Genomic DNA, 22756 nt, shown 5'->3' with positions numbered 1-22756 from the left:
GGGGGAACCAGCATGTCCTCCTGTGCCCTGGAATCGAAGGGAAGCTTTCCAGAAACCCTGATGCCCAGGCCCCATCCCAGATCAGTGAGATGAGGCATCCAAGGCAGGCCCAAGGCTTAGGTATTTTGAACAGCTTCCCAGGTGGCTCCAATGGCCAGCGTTGAACACCACTGCCCTGGGGGAGCGGCCCAGGCCAAGTAGGGTGCAGATGCTGGGAGATTCCAAGTCCTTGCTGTTCTGAGTTGCCCAAAGATAGGAGGCCTGTGTGCCAGCCTGGAGGGTGAGGGTTGGCAGGGGACCTGTGGGCATATGGGAGAAATAAAAGGTAGGGTGATAGGAATTACAACTGTGAGGAGCCCAGCCAGAGGCTCTGACGGGCAGCCCCACCCTGGCTTTCTACAGGTGATTGGGCAGGGTCATCTAAGGCCCATCTGACTGCCCTTCCCTCCCCTTCTTTCTGCCCACCGAAAGGCAGGTTGGGAGGGAAGAGAACCTGGGGGCTTTGCTGAGCCTGAGCTTCTTCTTGATGAGCTGGTTACCAAGGCAACAGAGAGAGCACTGGGATCTAACTGCAGGACTGAGGAAGCAAGAGGCAGGGATGAGAGAAGGATCTCTGTCCATAACCCACCCCCCTAAGGCAGGTTGGCACTCCTGGCATGACCCCAGGGGACCAGTCTATCACCACCCGTCACCCTGAGAAGGGAAACAAAATGCTAGGACTTAGACAAGGTCAGGAAGTTGTGCTCATCTGGCAGCGGCAGCAGCAGTGGCAGCAGCAGTGGCAGCAGCAGTGGCAGCAGCGTGTGGGGCCGCCACCCATCATTTTAGGGTGCCTGTGCCCAGCCCCGTGTACAAATGCTGCCAGCTCAACAAATGCAATTACTCTTCCACACTGGGGGAGTCTTTTCGTCAACTTCCACCCTACCCTGGACCTGGAGGAAAGTCCATGAAAAGCTGGGAATTACCTCAGCACACCAGGGGCACGGAGGCCCAGGGTAACGGCATTGGAGCCACAGCCTGGTGTCTACCATTCCCTTCCCCTTCCCCACACAGACTGCTAGGAGTCTCTCATGCCAGGGTCCCTACCACTTCAGTGCTAGCATCTTTACCTTGCCAGGAAGTCAGCGGCCTCTGCCTCTCTACCCAGGACCGGGTGCAGTGGCACTGGCATTTGTTGTGCTTTGCCTGGAGAAATGTGGTTCGCAAACACAAAGGCAGGCACAAAGGATGCTCATGTTCCTGGGGCAAGAGGTTTTTCTGTCCCCAAGACTTCTGATCAAAGAGGATGCAGCACACCCTGCTGTCTATGAGGCAGTGTGGACGAGGAAGCAAATGTTGAAGGGGCACAGACACACATAGGGCCTGGCAGGCGTCTCCTCACCACTCTGGGCTTCCGTTTCACAAGTCTGAACGACTTGGGGCAATCGGGGAGTCCTTACCCTGCCTCCTAAATCAGGAGTCACACAAACATTGGCAAGGCAGCTGTGTTTAGTCTAAATTTTATTATCTCCAGGTCACAATGCTGATCACAAATGTACACTCTTTAAAACAGTAACAAAAACAACACACGTGGAGAAATCTTTGCAACTAAGTACAGTGGACCAAGAGAGACAACTGTCACAGTGTCTTCGGGTCTGGGGTCTGGGCAGCTGCCTACAGGTTTGCACACATCTTCAGGTTTAAGGCAAAGGGAAGCTGACGAAAGGCACAAGCACCAGCTATCCCAGAGAAGCCTTCCTGCTTTCCTCCTCGGGGTCACAGCCCAACTCCTCTCTCTCTCTACCCACACCGTGACTCAGAGTGGTCAGGCCAGCTGCCGAGGGAACGAGTGAGAACAGAGGCATCCTGCCACCTTCTCCCTCGAGTTCTGAGGAAGGACAGGGACAGGGGTCAGGCTTCCCCTGGCAGACATGCGCACTGCAGTGACAAACTCTACAGAGGCAGCAGGGGAGTGGTCCGGGGCCGTAACAGGGAGCACAGTGGGGAGCCCTGCTCACAGGATGACTGGCTTCCTCAGGCTGGAAGCCCAGGTGCGGTGCCTTCTGTTTGCAAGAACAGGAGATTCAGGGAAAGGAGAGAAACCGAAACACTTGTAGCAGGAACAGTGCAGAGAGGGACTGCCCCGTGAGACAGAGTGCTTGCCAGCAGCACCTGCTGCTAGAGATCCACTGAGCCAAGGCGACAGCGACAGGGAGGGGTGTGGCCAGAGGGCGAGAGAAGCAGGCCCCTAACTCCACTTAACGCAGAAACTGCGTTCCAAGCATGTGCTGCTCACAGTGGCTTTGCCCTTGGCAGAGAACTGAAGCCACCAGAGCAGGGCACTGATGACTCACCCACTTTGCGCCCTTCTCCGAGTGGACACTGTGGACAGCTGTCCTCCCTTGGGTAGGGGGTTAAGAGAATTCAAGTAGAGAGAGTGACGGGGCTACCCTCCTTGCACCGGGAGGATACACTTAGCTGGCTGCGATGCAGGGAGAGGCAACGGCACCCAAGGGGCAGCAAGCCAGAAAAAGGACTCGGTTCATTGAGAGAGACTAAGAATATTAATTTAAGAACAGCAAGCCAGGTTTTTAAAAAAGGAACATTTTAGAAAACAAAACAACCACAGGAAAGGACATCCCCAGGAGCCAAAGACCCTTGAATGTCCAGGGAGAGGGTGAAGCCTGGCAAGCCTGGGCTCCTGGCGGACGCGCGGACACTCAGCAGCTCAGGCCACGCTGCGCTGCGCTCCCCTCTGCGCAGAGCTGGCCCAGAGGAAGGGCCCACCGCCTGATTCCAGGGCCTCCCGGAGCAATGGCCCATTGGATCTCTCTTCTCTCCTGAGATCACACCTCTGTGAAAGTTTGAGAAGGGCAGAACCAGCCAAGTGTTAGTAGTGGACCTCAGGCCCTCAGGATAGCTACAAACTGGCTTGTTCACTATTTGTCTCAGTGCTGAGAATGAAGCCCAAGGCCTCATGTGAGCTAAGCACAGGCTCTGCCAGCGAGCTGCACCCCAGACCCTACATAACGTGTTGTAATGACCTTAAAAGAATGAAAACAGGGCTGGGGATTTAGCTCAGTGGTTTCGCCACCTGCTGTGTAAGCACAAGGACCCAAGTTCAATCTCTGTACCCCACCCCCCCAAAAAAGAAAAAGAAAACAGAATCTCCATGTTCTCTGTCCTCTATGATCTTTACAACTGGCTTTTTTTTGCTGTATCACTTTAAACTCAGATTTTCCCTTTCTCTGGTCAGGTTTGCAGTGCACTCCTGTACTCCCTCTCTCCCTCCCGTGTGTGCAGTATGGGGATTAAACCTATGGCCTTCACAGGAGCTACATCCCAGCCTGTTTTTTGTATCAGGACAGGGTCTAAGTCACTAAATTGCCCTAGCTGGGCTGGAACTTGTGACCTCCTGTGCTAGGATCACAGGCATGTGCCACCAGGCGTGGCTGCATTCCTGTATTTCCTTCTTGCCGCTCCTCGAGTGAAAGCATCAAACTGTCAAGTTAACAACGGTTTCTCCTTTAACTCTGTCCAATACATTCACAAAACAAAGAAACTGGCAAATTCTGGGCCACCTTTAAGTCTCTCCTGAGATGTCATGTGATTATTAAGTCCAGCATTAAGCAGTGATGTTCTTTATTAAGAATGAGCACTTGGAAAAAAAAAAAAAAAAAAAGAATGAGCACTAGGGGTGGGGATTTAGCTCAGTGGTTCCGGCGCCTGCCTTGCAAGCACAAGGTCCTGAATTCGATCCCTGGTACAAAAAAAAAAAAAAAAAAAAAATGAGCACTAGAGGGCCAGGGATTTAGCTCAGTGGTTTCGCCGCCTGCTGCGCAATGACCTGAGTTCGATCCCTAGTACCAAAAAAAAAAAAGAACACTGAGCACACCTGTAATCAGGAGGCTGAGGCAGGAGCACCACCTCGCGTTCAAGCCCAGCCTGGACTACACAGTGAGACCCTGTCTCAAAAAAACAGTGATTTTTTTAAGAAGAGTCATAGGAAGTTGTGCACTTACATTTTTAAGATGTTGGACTGGAAATATTCAGAATGTCACATTAACTGGACCCCCTGCTCACCACCTGCAATAATCAAGTTAGAAAGTGTTACCAGGTCACATAAAAGACTTTTCCACAGAAACAGAGTCCTCTGGAGAAAGGAGCCCCGCGGTAGCCTGCGCCTTCAACATGGGAAGGAGCCCATACCTCCGGTGGAGGGGGCTTGATGGAGACGGGCTGTGGCGTCCTCCGGGGTGGGGAGGGCTTCGGCTGCACCTGCTGCTGGGCGGGGTTATAGTAGGTCACTCCACCGTACACCTGTGACGGGGCCTGGGACCCCACGAGCCAGAAGAGAAAGTTAGGAATCCATCCAACCTATGAACAACAGCAAACACTATCCAGCTGTGAAAAGGAGAGTCTGGAGCCAGGCATGGTGGTGCACGACTGCTAACCCCAGGACTCAGGAGGCTGAGGCGGAAAGGAGGATTACGACTTCAAGGTCAGCCTGGACTCTATAATCATGTCACCCCTCAACAACAAGTTTGAGGGCTGGGGATGGAGCTCAGTGGTTCTGGCGCATGCCTCGCAAGCGAAAGGACCTGAGTTCAATCCCCGGTACCCCAAAAAAAAACAGTTTGAAGAATTTCTTTTAAAGCTGTCGCCTCCAAGTAAGGTGAGTGTTCATTTCTGCCTCAGCATGTCACTGTTATGCTCAGGTTTTGAATCTTCAAAGTACTGCCCAGCTTCCTTCGATTCCTACCATCAGCTCTCACACGGAAAAGGCTAAGCATATGGTGACACTCAGATACAGACGGTGTCAACCCTCTGACCACGAAGCAGGACGGGGCAGGGGAAGCTACAGAGGAGCAGCACACAGCTCCTCACACAGACATCAGAGATACAACCATCCAGGCTGCACCCACTCTACTCAACACCATAAGGGCAGCCAAGGAGCCGACGTGAGGGGTGTTGAGTGAGCTGCATTTCTAGCTCCTGGCCACCAAGAGGCATCTGGGTATCACGTGCAGCCCAGTGGCACTGAAATTTCCTTAGCATCACCCCACCCCAGACTCCTGCCTGATTTAAAGGCTGTGTACCTGGAGGACCCTGCTCGAAAGCCATCTTACCTGTGTGTTAGGATACAGATGTGGCGGTGGAGGGGGAGGCAGGCCTCCTGGAGCATATGGGTAGCTGGGGTTCCCAAAGTTCATCACACCTGGAGCAGAGAAGTAGGTAGGAGCAAGCAGCTGCTGGGGAGGAGGCTGTCCTGGAGACATGGTCACCGGTGGGGGGTACAGGCCTGGGTTGGGCAGAGGTGCTGGTGTCTGGTGGGGATGTAAACCTGGACGAAAAGAAAGACAAAAACTGAAAAAGAAGATGCCACCATTTTCATAGACAGCCCTGGCTGGGGTGCTCCAAAGGGAGCTTTAAGGAGGCAGAGCGGCCCCTTCACGTACCAGAAGCAGAGGCAGGAGCACCACGCTTACCTGGGTGGGGAAGGTGCATTTCCGGCTGCACAATCATGCCCTGTGGAGCCAGCGGGGCAGGGCTGTCGCCATGGGTATAGATTGCTCCCTGGAACTGCACTGTAAGATATCGCAGTGGGGCTCATATAAACCCTTCCTCTTCACAGCTCGTGTGCTGTCTTGTCCCACAAACCCTTTAAAAGATTTTCTCTGCCAGCTGTTCAGCAGGCTGAGGCAGGAGGATTGTCAAGTTGAGGCCAGCCTGGGCGCCTCAGTGGGACGCTGTCTCCATATGAAATTTAAAAAATGGGGATGTAGGACCAGGGATTTAGCTCAGTGGCACTGTGCCTGCCTCACAAGTGCAAGGTCCTGAGTGCGATCCCCAGTACCGAAAAAAACAACAACAAAAAAAGGGGATGTAGCTCAGTGGCAGAGCACCCTTGGGTTCCTGGGTTTACCTCTAGTCCTGCCAGCGGGAACTAAACAATGTCTGATAACCACCATGAGAGGTCAGAAGGGGAATGAAAGGCAAGAGAGGCTGGCCTCTTTCATGGCCTTCAACCTACCAAGAACAGCACCAACGAGAAGACACTACTCACACGGGTCATAGTAATGGCCCTCCATGATACTGATGTGCACAGGAGGGGCAGGGGGCTCGGGCACTGGTCTCTGCCGCTGGGATGAATAGCGCTTGGCACGACCACCCTGGACACCCTGTGACACAAAGACAGACCTGAGTAAGACACAAAGACAGACCTCAGGGCTCTCAGAGCAAGACCAGGCTCTTCGGATGCTGCAGGACATGGCAAGTGTTTTCAGAAATATTTGAAAAGTAAATTGAAATATCAATGAAAATCGCCAATACTTTGGGGGTTTTTTTGTTGTTTTTTGAGGCAGGGACTCACTATGTAGCTCAGGGTGGCCTCAAAACGAGTGCTGGGATCACAGGCCTGTGCCACCACGCCCAGCTAAGCATCAATACTTGAACCTAAACCTCTACCCGACATCTCGGATACCTGAATTAAGAGACACAGTATGGGCCTGGGGATTTAGCTCAGTGGTTCCGGCGCCTGGCTTGAAGGCACAAAGTCCCAAGTTATATCCCCGGTACAAAAAAAAAGAGAGACACAGTAATCAACAGGAAGACTGGCATCAGGACCTCGCCTGGGTTTAAACAGGACACTATAACAGGGCAGCCCTTCCCTTCGTACCATTTCTTCCATGCGGTTAAACTGAGGCGGAGGTCCCGCTCCCATGTGGATGTGGCTGGGCACACCTGTAATGCAAAGAAAGTCACCGCTGCAGACATACGCTGGGAAGGGGGACTCAGGTGTATCCAGAAGACAAGTGAAGCTAGGGGAATGGCTCTTTTCTTTTACAGAAGGAAACTGCCTCTCAAACTGCCTGACCCTGGCACTGGAAAACTGGCTCCCACTACCCACCACCTAAGAAAGCAAGAAAGCCCTTCAACATGAAAAAATGCCTGAAGAGGGACCTTTTCCTACCTGACATGTCCCTGCACAGAAATGACCCCTAGGAAGTTCGAATCAGCACATTTCATTACCTAATGTATTGTAAAATCTCACCCCCAAAGTTGCTGAGCAACAAGTGGACAAAGGCAGGAGGTTCTATAAATCTACTCCATTGTATCCTGACCACAGAGGTCTGGGCTAGAAGTCTGGAAGACCCTTCTGGCTGAAAATTTCTCAGGAAAGAAAGGAATGTTTTACAAACTGCCTTCCAATGATGGTCAGACATCAGTAGGAAGCCGGACATGATAAGCGAGCACATGTGTAATCACAGCACTCTGGGAGGTTGAGGCAAGATTGCAAGTTTGAGCCCAGCCTGGGGAACTTAGTGAGCCCCTGTCTCAAAATAAAATACAGGCTGGGGATTTAGCTCAGTGGTTCCACTGGCTGCCTCACAAGCAGAAGGACCTGAGTTCGATCCCTGGTACCAAAAAAATAAATAAATAAAAGGGCCAGGGATGTAGCTCAGTGGCACAGACCCTGCATGGCAACCACAAGGTCCTGAGTTTGATCTCCGTAACCCCCCCCAATACACACACACACACACACACACACACACACACACACACACACACGTAAAAGGTCCTGGGTTCAATCTCCAATACTATAAAGAAAAAAAAAAGTCATCTATACAGGAAAAGGGTGCTGAAACTCCCAGTCCCAACAAGGAGGATTTCTAATCTTAAAATTAGAGATAAATTTCAAAAACCAGGGAAAAGAACCCCTTGGTGTATCTGGTTGGACCAAGACAAAGCAGAATGGGTAAAAGTGTCAACAGGCAGATCTTACTCTGTAGAACTGTGTGTCCAACATGATACCCACGAGCCACACCCACATGGCTATTTAATTGAAAGTCCAATTCCTCCCTCTAGCCACATTTCAAGTACTGTTTTCAAAAGCACTGGCATTACATTAAGTTCTACTAGGCAGTATATCTTTAGAAGAATAAAGAAATTAAGAGGCTTCCTTCAGAGATAAAAGAACCTGATCTAAATAAAGTTTAAGTTTCTGCCTTCACACGTTTTTTTTTCCATCCACATTTTCATCTGTTACAGGAGAACACTGCTGCTTCCTCTTTTGTAGGAGAGTAGAAAAGGGTTCTGTGCTCAGCTCAGTCAGGATCAGGTAACAACATGTAAGGTAGCGAGCAGGGCAGCCCTAGGCCACAGTGAAATCAGGGTTGGGGACTGGACAGTGGAACCATGAGCCCACCCTCCCTTTTCTCGGTTAACACACACACCAAACTCATGAGACACCTTCTTCCGAGGCCCTAAACCCAGGGATGCCTACCCCGAAGCTCCCGTGGCTGCAGGAAGGAAGGCTGTCCTGGACTCCAGTTCTGATCCTCAAGACTCAGCTGTGCTACGTCCTGCTCGAGTCCGCCTGTGGTCGAATCCACAGGAGACTCCCAGCTCCCGGCCTTCGCTGATGGAGTAGTGGCAGCTTCTGGGCCAGGAGGAGCTGAGGTCAGGCCTTCGGGTGGAGGGGGCATCTCCTCCACAGCCTTGCCTGCATCTCCAGCCTTGGTTCGGGTTCTTCTGGCCCGGGAGTAGGACTTCTTCTCAATGGGCCGGTCAGGGGCTGGTGGTGCGGTGTCAGGGGCAGCAGGTGGTGTCTCGGAAGCTGCCTCTTCCTTCTCAGGACTGCCAGGCACTGGAGCATCTGCTTCTGGCGATGGTTCCCTCACAGGCACCTGGTCCAGGCGCCGTGAGCGGTAGCCAGCCTCATGCCGAACAGTCTCACCAGCCCGGCCATGTGGCCCTCCAGCCTCCACAGGCCGAAACCCAGCTCGACCTTCCTTGAAGCCTCCGGATCGGGGGTAATTCCTGGGTGTAGACATGCGGCCAGTGCCTGCCGCATTCCTGTTAATAAATGTTCTCGGTGGTAGGGTGCCCCCAGGACCCTGATGACGATGGGGCTTGATTGTTCGCTCACCAACCCAGTTTGGATCTCTTTGTGGAGGACTCCCATATCTAAAAGAGTGTAATAGAGAAAACTGTTAGGAATAAAACCGGCAGGGCATGGTGGCACACACCTATAATCCCAGCACTCGGGAGGCTGTGGCAGGAAGATCCTATGAGTTCAAGGTCATCCTGGATTACACAGTGAGATACGGCCTAAAAAAAGCCAACGGGACCACTAAAGATATAAATGGAGTTGGGGAGATATCGCATACTCTTTACTCATTCATTCACTGGCTAGAAAGGCAAAGGAGTTCTTTCTAAAAATATCAGTAATCTCCGAAGTTTCCTCACCGGGGTTTCCGGATTCTTCGGGGCTTGATGTCATCGGGATTGTGAGCTGAGCGTATGTCATAACCATACAGGGCGATGAGCTCCTGCCGGGACTTGGGGGCCTGCTCGTCTTCCCGGAACTTGTCGTGCTCCCAGCGACCCTCATCTTTCCACAGCTTGCGCTGACGCCCCTTGGGTCTGGGGAGAAACCAGGTAAATGCCCTGAGCCATGCCGTCCTCTCTTTGCTAAGGCAGCCCAGGCAGCGCCTCCGTGTCTCAGAGGAACTAGGGGAAGCACTTAGCTTAGCAGACCCCCAACACAGCAAGCACTTGACCTTTGCTACATGCAGCGGGGCACTGTTACCTGATTTCCTCCTCCTGTGTCTGCCCTCGGAGGTCGTGTTCAAAGAAGAGCCCCTTCCGGGGTATGTATGCTGGGTTCTTCCGGTCCTCATCATCATCCAGGTGCTTAGGGCCCTTCTTCCCCACTTTGTTCTCCACAGGCTCCGTGCTCTCCTGAGGACACATGAGGGGCTCCTTACTTTCCAGCCTCCAGCTTGGCGCTCTGTCCAGCCCTGGGGAGGACTGTGCCCGGCCTGACCTGTCCGTCCCCGCTCTGCCGCTCTCCAGTCACGGCGCCTTTGCCGTCAGCCTTGTCCTCTCCCTTCTCTTCTTTAGCTGAAGAGTTGGCAGTGTCATTAGTGTCTGATTTCAACTCCACTTTGGAGTTTTCCTCTTCACTGTACTCTCCTTCTTCACCCTGGAAAAGTCCCCATCAGCCATGGAAATAGGATCTGGAGGGGATGGGAATCTCTCTCTCTCTCTCACTCTCACACACACACATACACAAACTCCCAGACATTGCTGAAAAAAGGCAAGGAAATGTGAACAGCAGCAGCCTGTGAAGGGGTCGGGGGTACAGATGGGGACGTCATAGTGTGGGACACAGAGGCCGCCTCATTTTTCATGACAGTGGTATCCCCTGTTGGTAAGCTGTCTCTTAAATATGCAGGGGCTAAAAACTTTAGCCCGATTTAAACCATGAATCTTCCCATCTCAAAATGGGTTAAATCCTCGATCTTTAAATTATAAATGTCCTTGTCTAATCTAGGATCAAGAACTTTCAGGGTAGCACCAGGACTGAGAAAACATAATGAAGAACAACTGCTACCCACCCAGTGCCTCAGAGGAGAGTCACCTTTTATTAATTTGTACATATATTCAAAATGGCAACATGAAGGTAGGAGACAGTCTGGAGATGAGCACGGAGTTAGTGGACTCACAGACTCCTTGTAATCAACTGCTCAAGGCACTGCTGTCCCTGAGGTGGAAACACTGACTTACACTTTTCTTCCAAATTGTTTTTTTTTTAACAAGGACTCACTATGTAGCCCAGGCTGGGCTCGAACTCCCAGTGATCCTCCAGCCTCAGCTTCCTGGGTGTGGGTCACAGGCTTCACCTGTCCTAATTAGGTAAGCAGTGCCCAGGATCACTGTCTGCCCCTCCTTCAGACATATCTAGGTCTGCTCTCCTCACTCTTCTCTGCTTAGCACATGGGTGTCGAGGCAGGATTCCCGAAAGGTGACAGAGAACGAGGAGACTGTCTGATGACACCTCACTTTACCTATAGATTTTTAATGACCAAACACCCTTGGAGTCTTCCCATCTCCCTCAGCACACGCAGCTTTCCTGCTCTACAGGGTGGGTGGGTGGTAGGCTTATGGGTCACTGGTCTAGGGAGAAAAATATTAGTATGCTTGCCAGCATGATTAATGAGGGACTTTGTTTGGGGCCCCACCCACTCTGGTCTGCGGTCGATGCCAAACGAGGCAACTCTTTTCTTCTAGATGAGAAACTAATTTTGTTTCCAGGGCAGAACAGAGAGATAGCATTGCGCTGAGGAGACTCCAAATTAGAGACCAGGCCTGGTCTAACTACAGCCAAGGTACTACCAGAGCCACGCTGCTGTGCCCAGAGGACGTCATCAAAACCCTTTTGCTGTTTTGTTTCCAAGACAGGGTCTCGCTACGCAGCCCAAGCTGGACTCAAATTTGCAATCCTCCTGCCTTAGCCTTCCAGAGTGCTAGGATTATGAGGTATGCTGCCACATCAACTCTTACTAGCTCTACCCTGAAGCGATGCAAACCTTAAGATTTCCCATGCAGAGGATTCAGCTTTCCACATATTTCAGAGTAAAAATGGGTTGAGCTCCCCCCACACACACTCTCCATGTCTCTGTCAACTCGAACTCCTTGGCCCCATTTTATTTATATATATAAATACACACACATTATACATAGTTTACATGGCTCAAGTTATCTTCCTGCCGCAGCCTCCTGAGTAGCTGGGACTATAGGTGTGTGCCATTATGCCAGCTTTTCAGCCTCATTTTATACACCTGCTTCTATGAGGCAGGCTCCTCCCACCCTGGCAAGGACCTGAACACTTTCACAGGTCACTCTTCACCTCTCCTCTAGTAACCCATCCATTCCAAAGAAAACCTGTGCTGGGCTGGGGATTTAGCTCAGTAGTTCCGCTGGCTGCCCCAAAAGGATAAGGACCCGAGTTCAATCCCCAGTACCAACAACAACAACAAAAAATGATCAAAGACCTAAATATAGGGGCTAAAACTATAAAATACTTAGAAGAAAACACAAGAATAAATATTTATCGCTTTGAGATTGGCAAAATTTGGTTTTTTTTTAAATGTACTGGGGACTGAACCCAGGGAGCACTGAGCTACACCCCCTACCTTTTAAAAAGTTTTATTTTGAGACAAGGTCTTAGCTAGCCTCAAACTTTAAATTATCCTGCCTCAGCCTCCTGAGGAGCTACATGTACCACCATGCCCAGTGGCAAAACAATCTTAAGATATAGCACCAAAAACATGAGGAACTGGGCTGGGGATTTAGCTCAGTGGTGCTGCTGCCTACCTTGCAAACCCAAGGTCCTGAGTTCCATTGCTGGTACAAAAAAAAAAAAAAAAAAAGAGGAACAAAAAACCCCACCCCAGACAAATTAGACATGATCAAAATTAGTCTTTGTGCTTCAAAGAACAGCATGAACAGTCATCCACAGAAGGGGAAAAAATACGTAAATCAAGCTTCATAAGGAAATTATATAGAAAATAAAGAACTCTTACAGTGCCATCATAAAAAAACTAATTAAAAAAATGTGCAAAAAAAAAAGAGTGCAAAATATCTTACAAGTCATTTGTCCCAGGAAGACATACAAACCAAAAGATGTAGTTTCATATCTACTAGGATACCTAGTGAACAAATAAATCAGGCAAAAGTGTTGTTGGGGAAGTGAAGAAATTAGAACCCTTAAGCTTGCTGTTGGGAATGACATAAAACATGGCAGAGCCACTTTGGCAGAGGCTGGCAGTTCCTCAAATGATTAAACAGCTGTCATCTGACTCAGCAATTTCATTCCGAGGCACATCCCCCAGGGAAGTGACAACCTATATCCACATGAAAGCCTGGACACTAATGTTCATAGCTGTACTGTTCACAAACACCAAAAGATGGAAACAATCTAAGCGCCCACTGGTGGGTAAAACAACGTGGTCCATGCATACAACAGGATAGCAAATAGCCCCCAAAATAGAAATCTTGCCACCTGTGACAACAGGGACTCTACGCTAAGTGAAATAAGCCAGACACAGAATACTGTATGATCTCGCTTAGTGGAATCTGAAGACTTCAAATTCACAGAAAGGTGGTTGGTATGGACCATGAAGTAGGCATGATGGGGATTATCTGGGTCAAGCAGTATCAAATTTCAGCTGGGAGTCTGGAAAACCTAACGAACATAGTAACTATTCTTTTATACATGTAGCGTGGCTTGGAGGTGCACACCTCTAATCCTAGCTCTCAGGAAGGCTGATACAGGACGACCCTAAGTTTGAACCCAGCCTGGGCAACTTACTGCCTTACCAAGATCCTGTCTCAAAATAAAAAATACAAAGGGGCTAGGGATTTAGGTCAGTGGCACCGCGCCTGCCCAGCAAGTGCAAGGTCCTGAGTTTGATCCCTGGTACAAAAAAAAATTAAAAATTAAAAAAATTAAAAATACAAGGGGCTGGGGATTTAGCTCAGTGGTTCTGGCACCTGCCTTGCAAACACAAGGTCCCGAGTTTGATCCCAGGTACCAAAAATAAAAAATAAAAACAATACAAAATACAAAAATAGGGCTGGGGATATAGCTCAGTGTGAAGGCCCTTGGCTCAATCTCCAGTACCACAATAAAATTAAAATTAAAATTAAATAAAAGGCCTAGGGATGTAGCTTAAGAGTAAAAGCCCTGGGTTCAATCCCCAGTATGGAGGAGAAAAAAAAAGGAACACCAAACTGATACATGCTGACACTTAACTGAACATAGGGTAAACGACAGAAGCCAGCCACAAATATGCAAATGTTTTATGATTCCATTCATATTAAAAGCCAGAACAGAAAAATCTACAGAGACAAAAAGTACACACATGGTTGCTCAGGGCTAGGGGAAGGGAATGAGGGAACAGAATAGCTGGCAGCAAAAGGGCATAGGAAGTTATTTCAAAAGTGATAAAAATGTTCTGAAATTCGCTATGGTAATGATTGCACTTATCTGTGCATTCACCAAAAGTCATTAAATTGTGCATGTTAAGATGGACATGGTGGTGCACACCTGTAAGCTCAGCACTTGGGAGGCTGAGGCAGGAGGATCACCTCGCGTTTGAGGCAAGCCTGGGCTACATAGTGAGTTCAAGGCCAGCCTAAGCTACACTGCAAGACCTTGTTTCAAAAGCCAAAAAGAAGGGCTGGGGATTTAGCTCAGTGGCACTGCACCTGCCTGGCAAGCATAAGGTCCTGAGTTTAATTCCCAGTACCAAGAAAGAAAAAAACAAAACAAAACAAAAAACCCCCACAAAAGCCAAAAAGAGCCAGATGTGGTGGTGTATCCCTATAATCCCAGCACTCAGGAGGATGAGGCAGGAAGATCACTGCAAGTTCAAGGCCAGCCTGGGCTACATAGCGAGTTCAAGACCAGCCTGAATTATACAGCGAGACCCTGTCTCAACACACACACACACTCCAAAACAAAACAAAAAGATGTATCCCCTAAACTCCAAGATGTAAGTGCATATGAACAAAGTACCAACAGCCCAATTTCACAGTATTAGCACCAGTGCAGGTGAAAGCAGAGAAGCAAATAAATTTGGCAAGAACCAGAAAGCCTGAAAGAGTCAACAGGCAGCCAATGGAGAGTACAGCAGGCCAGACAAGGGCAGGGAAGAGGAGGCTTCCCTTGCTGAGTGTGAAAGAACCTGCGGGAAGAATGGCTAAAGCAACCTGGGCGTGGTGACGCACACCCTGGGAGGCTAAGGCAGGATCACCTGGAGTTCAAGGCCAGCCTGGGTTACACAGGGAGTTCCAGGACAGAGTGAACTACATAGCAAGAGCCTGTTTCAACAACAAAAACAAAATCAAACAAACAAAAAGACTCCCTGAAGGGGCCAAACCAACCCAGCTGCTGGTTGCTTTCTAGGAGACAGAAGGGCAGCACAGGGAAGGTCAGAGTAAAGGCAAGAAGGGACTGAACCAAGAGCCTTCTCGCTGAGCTACATCCCAGCCTTTTTTTTCTCCTTTTAATTTAGACAGGGTCTTGGTAAGGGGCTGGGCTGGAACTTGTGATCCTCTTGCCTTAGCATCCCAGAATGCCAGGATTGCAGGCGTGTGCTACTGCGCCTGGCAAGCCACCATACTTTTTAACACCATAGGCAAACAACAGAAGAGGGAGCTCTGTGAAGTTAGAAAAAGCTACTGCACACCGTGCTTCCTAGAAGGTTCAGTAAAACGAAATTCACACAAAAAATAGAAAATACATAAGTTAAATCCCAAAGGAGAAAATAAGAATAACATTCAATAAATGCATGCCAAACAGACATGTGTATATCATACCAAAAATGTAACTTCCATTTCAAAATAAGCTAAAAAGATTTCAAGTATAATTTATAGCCGGGCATATGCCTGTAATTTCAGTACTCAGGGAGGCTAAGGCAGGAGGAGGATTCCACGTTTGAGCCCAGCCCCGCAACTTAAGTGACTCAGCAAGACCCAGTCTCAAAATTGTTTAAAAAGTAGGGGAAGTAGGGCCAGGGATTTAGTTCAGTGGCACCGTGCCTGCCTCTCAAGCGCAAGGTCCTGAGTTTGACCTCTGCTACCGAAAAAGGGAAAGGGGGGTGGTAGGGAGGTAGTTCAGTGGAAAGGCCCTGGGTTCAATCCTTAGGAGTGATAGAGAAACAGAGAAAGAGTAATACAGAATTATAAGGCATGAAAGACTATAAACCAGAATTTGAAAAATCCAAAAACAAAGACTGAGAGCCAGGCAAGGTGGTGCACACCCATAATCCCAGCTCTGGGAAGCTTGAGGCAGGATTGCTGGTCTTCAAGGACAGCCTGGGCTACACAGTGAGACTGTCTCTGAACTAGAACCATCAAACTCAGGAAGATATGAGAAATTAAAAATCTAAAATTAGATATTGCCACTTGGAAGTCCCACTGGTTCCTTAATTTCACGATAGCCCAAACTTGGCTAGGGGTGTTGCTCATGGGTACAGCACTTGCCTAGCATGTGCAAGACTCCTGCATCCATCACTAGGACTGCAATAAAAAGGAAAGAAGCCACCTCAAACCTACCTCAGCGCTGCCCTTCCTGAAATCTCATCCTACTGTTCTTGTCTTAGTAATCACCAGCGCCATCCATCAACCTGGACATTCTTTTGATTCCTTTTTAATTCAGGCTCCAATTCAATGAAACCTCTCTCAGCTCCGTTTCGTGCGGCTGGGCTCACAGGTACACACGTTCTTTAGAGCAGCACCATTGTGTCCTTTGGGGCATTCCAACAAACTGAGAGCATGCTCTTGCCTCCCCCATAATTAATCCTCCACATGAGACCTCCTGGCCTATTTTCTTCCTCGACGCCAGGACAACACCCCAACTCCTTTCCTTACAGAGCACTGAGGCACTGTTGCTCCCAATCACCAAACCTTGCCAAACCTTCCACTCTGCCTGAGCGAGAATGTTGCCCATCTGAAACCTCTCAGAACCTTCAATTCTGTCCGCTTCTCTTTTCCCAGGCACTGTTCTATCCCATCCCTCACTCACTGCTCACTTCCATTTCCACACTGCTTCCTTAATAAGCTTTTGCTTTCTAATCTTGCTGCTCTGGGATCAATTCTCCCCACTGCACAAGAAACACACTGTTATAAAGTAACTACTCTGGGGATTTACCTCAGTGGTTCCATCAACTGCCTCTGCCTCTCAAGTGAAAGGTCTCAAGTTCAATCCCTGGAACAACAACAAAAAAAACAAAACAAAAAAACCCCAAAACTACCGCTCATATTTCACTATGCATAAACATCAACTTGAGATTTTGTTAACCTATAAACATCTGAGGCTAGTATCCCTCTTCCAAGATCCTGTTTCAGTAGGGAGAACACTGCTTTAAAATTTAAGTCTGATCACATCACATTTTTGTTTAAAATGTTTTTCTTGTTTATCACTTTCTTAAGAGTAAAATCCAAATACTTTTAACCTGTCTTACAAGATACTTTACAATATGAACTAAAGACAGGCATGGTGAGACTAGCTTGGAATCCCAGCACCCTGGAAGGGTGAGGCAGGAGGATTGTAAATTCAAGCCCAGCCTGGGTAACTTAATGTCTCAAAAAAACCCAAAAACAAATGGGCCAGAGATTTCAATAGGCTGGGGATTTAGCTCAGTGGCACAGCATCTGCCTGGGAAGCATGAGGTCCTCAGTTTGATCCCTGGCACCAACAAGAACAAAACAAACAAAAACAAACTAAAAAAGGGGGCCAGGGATTTAGCTCAGTGGTTTCACCACCTGCTGTGCAAGCACAAGGACCCGAGTTCGATCCCCCGTACCAAAACACACAAAAACCCCCAAAAAAACCAACCAAACAAACAAACTAAAAAAGGGCCGAGACTCCTCTGATCCCACCTCACTTTCTTGCCTTCCTATGTTCTAGTCACATTAACATTTCATGTCCTCCAACTCACCACTCGAAGACCTCCCTCCTTCCCAATGTTCCTTCCCTCCACTTAGAAACTTTGCCTGGCTAACTCCTGCTCATCCTTCAGGACACATCCCATTTTCTACGTGTTTCCAAGTAGCCTAGATCGACTTAGATGCTCCTGCCTTTTGCTCCCAATGTGTCCTATGCTTCCAACATCATGGATCTTATCAAATACTATTTTCTTCCCCTCCCTGATCTGGAATGTAACTCCACAGGGAAGAGGTATGTTTTCACCCAGTGCCCAGTGTAGTCTTGCTACAAAGCAGGTACCTAGGAAAAGAACAAGTCCCTTGGTCATCTGGTCCCTGCTCATCAACTTGCCTTTCTCTCTGGTACCCAATCTGTCCCAACAATGCTCCCACCACACCAAACTACTTTCAAGTTCCCAAATACTGAATCTTCTCTCCTGCCTCTGTGGTTTTTTTTTTTTTTTTTTTGGTTCTGGGGATCAAACTCGGGTGCTTGCACTTGCGCAGCAGGGAGCAAAACCACTGAGCTATATAAATCCCCGGCCCCGTGCTTTCTTTTTTTTTTTTGGTACCGGGGATCGAACTCAGGACCCTTGCACTTTCGAGGCAGGTGCCTGAACCACTGAGCTAAATCCCCAGCTCCTGTGCTTTCTTATCTGTTTCCCTCTGCCTGATAATGTGTTGCCCGGCTTACTCTGTCCTATGATGGATTTAAGACCCACACCCTGGGTCAACCCTGCAGTTGTCACCAAGTCATGTTATTACAGACAGCTAAGTTAGGGTGGCCAGAGAGGGACTGGGCCCCTGAGAGTCAGACACACACATCAAAATTGTGGCTGAAGGCAAATTAGAAAACAGACAGGCTTCAAGATGGAAATGCAATGGCCAGGCCTGCAGGCCTCTCTAGAGATTAACAGCTGCTTGAGATTACACTGTAATTAGCACCACTGGTCCAGTGGGGCAAGATAGGCATCAAATGCATAGGTGGGTGACCAGAACACCCTGACCAACATTCCCATCCCTTTCCAGGAATGCCTTTGTTCAATGTTAAAATTTACAGATAAGCTGAAGTCAGTGATACTTGCCATATACCCTTGCTACATGCCTTGCTTCCCTACTGGATCAATCTTACCTAAATAACTAAGACTTGTAATCTCACAGGTCAATTGTAGTTTGACCCAAAGCGACCCACAGTGTGATTTTGTTGTATAAAATATCCTATGACAAAGAGCTGCAGTGGCCACCTACTTTCAGGATTTCTCCTATCTCTCAGGAGCTTTCTGTCAATAAAGTTTTCCTCCTCTTAACCTCCTCTGTCCTCATATCTATTCTTCAATATCAGGAGCCACAAACTCAGCACATGTGACATCTAACAGTTGGAAGTTATTTCCCGGGTGACAATATGACTGCCTGAGTGTTTGACTTCCTTGAGTTGTAAGAGCTCAAAACTAGGAGTATGGATTATAGCATTCACTGTTGCTGCTCCAAGGGATCAACAGAGTCTAAAATATAGTAACAGTTCTATAAAATTTACAGAATAGGATGGGCATGGGGGCGCACGCTTGTAATCTCAGCACTCAGGAGGCTGAGGCAAGAGGATCGCTGCAAGTTCAAGGCCAGCCTGGGCTACATAGTGAGTTCAAGGAAGCCTGAACTATATAGCGAGACTCTGTCTCAAAAACAAACCAGGCTGGGGATTTAGCTCAGTGGCAATGTGCCTGCCTTGTAGGCCAAGGTCCTGAGTTTGATTCCCAGTACCAGAAAAAATTATGGAATAAATATTTGACCCATAATCCAATTATCCCTCCATTTAACTCCACAACCAATACCTAGAACTCAGAACTCCAATCAAGAAAACTGTAGGACAAACAGCCATCCTGATGCCACCTGTAGTTATTTATCCAATCAAATAAGCTCATAAAAGTTGCCTGTTGGAAAACTTTCTCCTAAAGACAGAGAAAAGTCCCACCCATAAACTGAGGGATGCTTTTGCCACAAACCACTCAGAATCCTGTCCTTTCAAAGTCTTCAGATACTCTTGGAAAAAAATATCCAACCGGCTGGCATCTCAACCTAGACAGTAAAAAAATGAACCCTCGGGCTGGGGATGTAGCTCAGTGGTACCGCTGCCTGCCTCACAAGCACAAGGTTCTGAGTTCGATCCCCCGTACCCCCCCACACACAATGAACCCTCAAACATCTCTTGAAGGACTTCACAATGTTCTCATTCTCTTATTTAGAACCTTATTTCCTTCAAATAGGGGCAGAAGCCAACCACTACCTAGCAGTAAGACACCTGTAGCTTGAAGGAGCTTGGCTCAGGTTTCCACCACTCAATGAACAAGATGTTTTCTTACATTTTTAAGAAACATAAATGAGAGCTGGGCATGGTAGTGCATGCCTGTAACCCAAGCACTCAGGAGGCCGAAGCGGGAGGATCTGGGGGAGTTCAAGCCCAGCCTGGACTATATAGTGAGTTCAAGGCTAGCCCAACTACATAGTAAGACCCTGTCTCAAAACAAACAAACAACCCCCCCCACGAAAATCCATAAAACATAAACGAAAAATACACAAGAGGAGAAATAAGTAGATCATGGTATTTGTATACCACACGTGTTTACATGTCTTTAAAACACATTTTCCACCTTACACCACAGGAAAAAGAACCTATTATACTCACTTCTGAATCTTCTGCACTTTCATAATCCGAGAGAACAGCTGAAAGAAAACAGAAATAGATGAAGAAAAAAAAAAAGCAGAAATAATTACACGTATATTTCTGACTGCTTACTGTAGATTAGGTCATGATAAAATTCTCATTTAAATCTGAAATCAACGTACGAGGTGGATATACTCTCCATTTACACATGGGGAAACTGGCCGAGAGTGTGTGTCGAGGCCAGGACCACCTTGCCAAAATCTATGCTCCTAACCACTATGTCACAAAAAGCCACCCCTTAGCATCCTCCCTCAGAAACAGTCTGAGAGATCATTCATCCCGGGAAACAAGTAATTGCGTTTATGTGCGAGACAACTCTCGTCGTGATGAAGACGGTACTTACCATCGCCTTCCATGCCATCTTCGCTCTCCTAAGGAGAAGACATGGGTTAGCTGTGATGGTCAGAAGCGGGGAGCCCAATAAAGAAATGCAAGTGGATAGCGAAACAACACAAGATGGTTGAACAGGGAGAAAAAAAGGTAAATCGTAACAAACTGCATCCGAGGGAGGCCTGGTTTCTTCGTCTCCCCCAATTCCTGAATAAACATCCGCTTTCCATCTACCACGGCTGTGCGTTCCTCCCAGAAAACACCGATGCAAACTCGCGGGGGACCCTAAGGACCCGGGGTCCGGTCCGGTCCCGCCCCGCCCCGCCCCGCCCCGCCCCGCCCACTCACACACTCGGACTCCTCGGCGCTCTTGGCCCCCCCGCTCTCCATCCGCCGCAGATGAAGGGCCCCGGAGCGGCCGACGCGTTGCGAGGGCAGGGAGCCGCTGCCGCCGCCGCCACCGCTCCCGCTGCAGCTCCCGCCTCCCCGCGCCAAGGAGCCGCCGCTGTCGGAGCCCGAAGCGCCAGACTCCTCGTCCTCCGTGTCCTGCGAAGCGCGCTGCCGCCGCCGGTCCGCCATCTTACGGAGAACGGCCGCCGCCGGCCAGCTCCGACGCACCGCGCCTGTCGCAGAGGCTGCCGGGAGGCTGGGGTGCCAGTCCCGGCATGCCTCGCGCGTTGCGCAGGGTCGTCCCCCGCTATTGAGGGGCGGAGCTGTGCCCTGCGGCACGTTGTCGGGCCAGCGGGATGACGTCATTGGTGACGTCAGGGGTGACGCCACTTCTGGCTTCTCGGGGGAAGGCGTCGGGCCGAGGAAGCCGGACTCCCGCAACCTCCTTGGGTCCCTGGCCCGGCCATCTTGGTCTTTCCTGGCGGCGGGTCATGTCCCAGCGCCACTGTAACACTGGGGCTGTTTCCACCTACGTTTGAGGCAAAGCATTTTATGCATTCATTTGCTTAATAAAGTCATAAATCAAGGTAAACCTGTGAAACCGTGGTGTTGCGTCAGATTTGCCACACCAGCGAAGGAGTGAAGGAGAAAGCAGTTGTCCGCAGTGGAGCCAAGAGGACCTGGTGTTGCAGTGTGTCGCGTTAATTCCTCTCCCCTCTTCGCGTCTTCCGACCCCAGCCGTCCCCTCTCCCAGAGTTCAGGGTAATGTGGTGCTACTCTTACCAAGATCTAAGAACCGCTTTGAAGAGATGATCAGTAGAAACCGGTGTTGGGTTCAAAATATTGACGTGGTATCTTTTTTAAGTGCTATCAGACATAAATGCTTTGATTGTGGCAAGGGATTTGCCAGCAATAAGAAAAATTGTACTCTCGAGCCGGTTATTTAGCTCAGTGGTTCCGGCGCTTGCCTTACAAGCACAAGGTCTTGAGTTCGATCCCCGGTACCAAAAAAAAGGACATACAAGATGGGATGCTAATATTTTTATAAAGGACATGGTTAAGGATCCTGATGTTTATCGGGATGTTTATGGACAACTTAGAAGGAATTATGAATGCCTTCAGAGACTGAATCAGGATTCAAACAATCTCAGCTGGTTAGACAGATGGCTGAATTTGTAAGTCCAGCTCTAAAAACCAACTGAGCTCTAAATGGAAGATGTATGATTTATTAAGTGTTGAAAACAACCTCGAGAGTCCTATGGATCACAAGCTAAATCGGGGCCAATACAGCTGCCAAGCTTTAGTCTAAATAAAGGGATAGTCAGCCACACTGTCCTTCAGTTGTTTTGTCCGAGTCCAGGTTCTGAATGGACATGGATAAACTGTTCTATCAGCCAGAGGGAACTGAAAATTCAGAATCCTTCTGAGGAACAAGTGTAAGATTTCTAGATGAAGAGGCCTTGGAGACTACCACAGCCATCTTAACTGTAAGGACTCTGAGCAAAAGAGGGGCTTTTTTTCATCACCCTGGAAGGCAAAAGCAAGAACAAATGGGTTCAAATCACAGGAAGTTAGATTTGGTGAATGGAGAATTTTCAAACATTTACCAAAAAAAAAATGTATGGCAAGAGACATTGGATTGAAGCAGAAGCTAGACTTCATTTGTCTGGACATATTGGCCAGGAGAAATCATGAACTGGGGTCAGACTAGATGACTGAAGAAGTCTTTCTAACTATGAGATTTTGTCAACTTAAGACACCAGGCATCATGGGCTGGGGATTTAGCTCAGTGGCGTCACCACCTGCCTCGAGAAAGTGCAAGGTACTGAGTTCCATCCCCCGTACTGCAAAAAAAAAAAAAAAAAAAAAAAAAAAGACACCAGGCATCAAATATCCTCCAGGGCTTGGGATTTACCTCAGTGGTTCCGCCGCCTGCCTCAAAAGCACAAGGTCCCAAGTTCGATCCCCAGTACCAAAAAAACCCCCCAGAATATTCCCCAATCTCATGTTCAAAGTGGCCAATTGTTTGAGGAAATGCTCTGGATAGAGAGGGAT

General features: G+C 48.8%; 1 protein-coding gene across 2 annotated transcripts; it reads right to left on the bottom strand.

Moving 5' to 3' along the window:
* Positions 1-1483: 1483 nt before the first annotated feature.
* Casc3 (CASC3 exon junction complex subunit) lies at positions 1484-22545 on the bottom strand. Of its 2 annotated transcripts, XM_004859453.4 has the most exons (14): positions 20660-22545; positions 20325-20352; positions 19943-19980; positions 9812-9970; positions 9575-9726; positions 9232-9408; positions 8267-8949; positions 6659-6723; positions 6047-6161; positions 5469-5567; positions 5109-5323; positions 4189-4311; positions 4002-4065; positions 1484-2833 (listed from the first exon to the last, which is right to left on the bottom strand). In XM_004859453.4, exons 1-13 carry the CDS (start codon positions 21065-21067, stop codon positions 4042-4044), a joined length of 2286 nt encoding a protein of 761 aa, XP_004859510.1. In that variant the 5' UTR covers positions 21068-22545; the 3' UTR covers positions 1484-2833; positions 4002-4041. The 2 variants fall into 2 exon arrangements, with proteins under 2 accessions (XP_004859510.1, XP_021096020.1); XM_021240361.2 differs by lacking the exon at positions 4189-4311.
* Positions 22546-22756: the final 211 nt, after the last annotated feature.

The sequence above is a fragment of the Heterocephalus glaber genome, unplaced genomic scaffold, assembly GCF_053883595.1.
Source record: "Heterocephalus glaber isolate CG9 unplaced genomic scaffold, H.glaber_assembly_v1.0 deba00001773, whole genome shotgun sequence".
NCBI classification, from domain to species: Eukaryota; Metazoa; Chordata; class Mammalia; order Rodentia; family Bathyergidae; genus Heterocephalus; species Heterocephalus glaber.
The sequence above is the reverse complement of the archived record's forward strand: the minus strand, read 5'-3'. Positions and strand labels throughout refer to the sequence as shown.

Coding starts and splice junctions, on each gene's coding strand:
- Casc3 (XM_004859453.4), bottom strand. CDS start 21,067: ATGACGTCATCCCGCTGGCCCGACAACGTGCCGCAGGGCACAGCTCCG. Junction 19,981..20,324: donor AGATGGCATGGAAGGCGATG/GTAAGTACCGTC, acceptor GTTTTCTTTCAG/CTGTTCTCTCGGATTATGAA. Junction 8,950..9,231: donor CGAAGAATCCGGAAACCCCG/GTGAGGAAACTT, acceptor ACACTCTTTTAG/ATATGGGAGTCCTCCACAAA.